We start from the raw sequence: 2,791 nt of genomic DNA on the forward strand, positions 1-2,791 counted from the left end.
CTAAAAAAATAACCCCAAATAACACATTAAACATTATCAAAACCTGAAGGTGCATTTTGGTAAAAAGGATTTAGTAATAATACTATGGTATACATCATATGTAAGGATATTTTATCCAAAAAAAATAAATGTTTGAGGGGTTAATCTGTAATAAAGTGAAAGAGGAGGGCCCTAATGCATAAATAAATACACCACAATATAAACACTGCAATTCACCCGTGCTTCGATTTCAATGAGAAGAGATGGCGGGGAATGCGGAGCAGCTGGAGCTCCCTCTCATCGATCTCTCCTCCCCCGATCGCGCATGCTCCGCCAAATCGATTCGCAAGGTCCGTAAACCATACTCCTCCATCCCAGTCTGACTCTCTTTCCACTGATCAATCGGTTATTTTGATGATTCCCTACTCGAAACCCTAGAAATTTTGCTTGATAATCATATGAATGGCAGTGCACTGTGATTTTTAGGCATGCGTGGATCATGGTTTCTTCTACCTTGTGAATCATGGAATCGAGGAGTCGGTTCTCCAGCTGGTGTTTCAGGACAGCAAGAAGTTCTTCTCGTTGCCTCTTGATGAGAAGAGGAAGCTTGAATATAAGGATCACAGAGGATATACCCCAATGTTTGCTGAAACCCTCGATCCTTCATCCAAAATCAAAGGTTTTGATTTTTTTATTCTTAATTGTATGTGCACCACTGTAAAGTTTCTATTTGCATCCATAGGCTTGCAATTTTTCCTATTTCATAGTTTGCTTTGCTAATTAGTACTAGTTTGACTTGTTTTCAAGTTGGATTGGTTATACTCCCTCCGTGCTGTCGTGGTTACCCGAATCTCACATACCAATAAACTTAGCTATTTCACAAAATTTTATACAAAATTAATTATCTTTTCAAAACTACCCCTAATTTATATCTTTAAATTTCTCAATTATATTTAATTTCAAGAAGAGAATTGAATAGGTGTTATGAGTAATTTTGGGAAAAAAAATAATAAATGTTTTTTGATGTTTGGAAATGACAGATAAAAAGAAATATGGATTTGTGACAGATAAAAAGAAATATGGATTTGTGAAAGATAAAAAGGAATGGAGGGAGTAATTGTTAGCAAGTAGACATGGTAAAAGATGTTTGACTAAACTTAGTCGTGGGGTATATTGGCAACTGGGCGTGTACGAGGTCAGGAGTACCATCCTCGACCTCGCCTTGAATCCCTGGTCCACACTCCGATACCATCCCTGATACCTGATCAAACCTGGGACGGTATCCCTGCCCCACATTGTGCCCACCCATTCTTGTCACTTTTTACCATTGATCTAAATAAAAATATATTTGTAGGCAAGCAAGCAAGAACTTTTAAGTGTAAATGTTTGTATGAAGATTTTGGAGGCTATTTTACTCAAAACAGGAATGGTGGTGTTTCAACTTGTTTCTACTGAAATGCAGGGGATTTGAAAGAGGGATTTTATATTGGTCCTGCTAAATTGAGTGATTCACAAGTGGATGCAAATCAGTGGCCTTCAGATGGTATGTTTTTTCTCTCTTCCTTTCACATTTTTATTTTTGCCCATGCCTATCAAGCTATTTTATTGCTTTGGATGAATTTATTTTGTTTGAAGTTTTTTCCTATCACTTGTTTCTTCCTTTTATTTGTTTTTCTTTTTTTCTTCTGTTGATTGTCTTGCTGGCATTATTAGTGGCTGATGTATTTTTTTTAAATTGTTTTTTTTTTCTCTTATGAAATTTAAGATGTTTTGCCATGTTGGAGAGCCACGATGGAATCTTATTATGAAAAAATGCTGTAAGTTCTATTGTTTTGGAAAACCTTTTTGTTTCAAAATATGTTCCATTTTGTTTTATTCCAATTTGCTACTTGACATGCGATGTTGGCATGTTTGGTTTATATGGCAGCATTATGTGTTTTACACCATACAACAATTTTTTTTGGGCCCTTGTCCTATGTGGTTATTCAAACTGTTTCAACTGACATTTAATTTTATCATGTGCTGAGGCCCACGTTCAGTAACCTTTTTTTATTTTTTTTATTTTTGGGTTCAGTACCTTTACTAAAGTGTGGTGTATTATTAGCTTATTGTCCTGATGAGAGGTAGTGTTTCAAGACCACTTTGTTCAAAACTTCAAATCACGATTATTGCAATTTCAGATGACTTGATTAATGGCTTTTACTGTAATTTCCTCTTGAAGAGTTTAATAGAATTATGCTCCATGTGTTATATGAGAAAAATGTTGTTGAATCCCACTTTTGATCTAGGCTTGTTCTTTCATATAGGGAAATATAATTGGAATTAACACTATATGATGGTATAGCACACACAATATTCGCAACCACTTGATGCTCAGGATGTTTATCCCTAACGGTTGACTTTGTCATTGGGCACTATCATGTAACTGTTAGATGTTTGGGATACAGCTGAAACAATCTATCCTGACAATAAATTTCCTTTTTCGGCAAAAATATGAACTATGTAGGCTGCAAAATGCTTGAAACTGACTTGTTAATTTTGCATGTGGCGATTGTCTAGGGCTTGATTAGCTGTTACTTTTAGGATGGTTTTATATACCTCTTAGATCCTTTAATTTTTTTGCTTCAAGGTTTTGTTTTTGTTAAGGAAAAGTAGAATTTATGTCTCTTATTGCTTCTTGACCTCAGTGTGAAAGTTTAATCTCATTGATTTGGATCTTTGATCTTTGATTTAGATTTTTGTCTATTATTCTTGGTTTCTTGCCATTAAAACATTAGTTGTATTGATCCTAATGATTGTTTATCTTTGGATG

The 2,791-nt window shown here is 34.9% G+C and overlaps 1 protein-coding gene across 1 annotated transcript; it reads left to right on the plus strand.

Moving 5' to 3' along the window:
• Positions 1 to 233: 233 nt before the first annotated feature.
• Positions 234 to 2,580, plus strand: LOC120279418 (2-oxoglutarate-dependent dioxygenase citB-like). The gene is made up of 4 exons (XM_039286352.1): positions 234 to 329; positions 466 to 658; positions 1,442 to 1,522; positions 1,745 to 2,580. Exons 1-4 carry the CDS (start codon positions 243 to 245, stop codon positions 1,798 to 1,800), a joined length of 417 nt encoding a protein of 138 aa, XP_039142286.1. The 5' UTR covers positions 234 to 242; the 3' UTR covers positions 1,801 to 2,580.
• Positions 2,581 to 2,791: the final 211 nt, after the last annotated feature.

This window comes from Dioscorea cayenensis, chromosome 16, assembly GCF_009730915.1.
Source record: "Dioscorea cayenensis subsp. rotundata cultivar TDr96_F1 chromosome 16, TDr96_F1_v2_PseudoChromosome.rev07_lg8_w22 25.fasta, whole genome shotgun sequence".
In the NCBI taxonomy this organism is placed as follows: domain Eukaryota; kingdom Viridiplantae; phylum Streptophyta; class Magnoliopsida; order Dioscoreales; family Dioscoreaceae; genus Dioscorea; species Dioscorea cayenensis.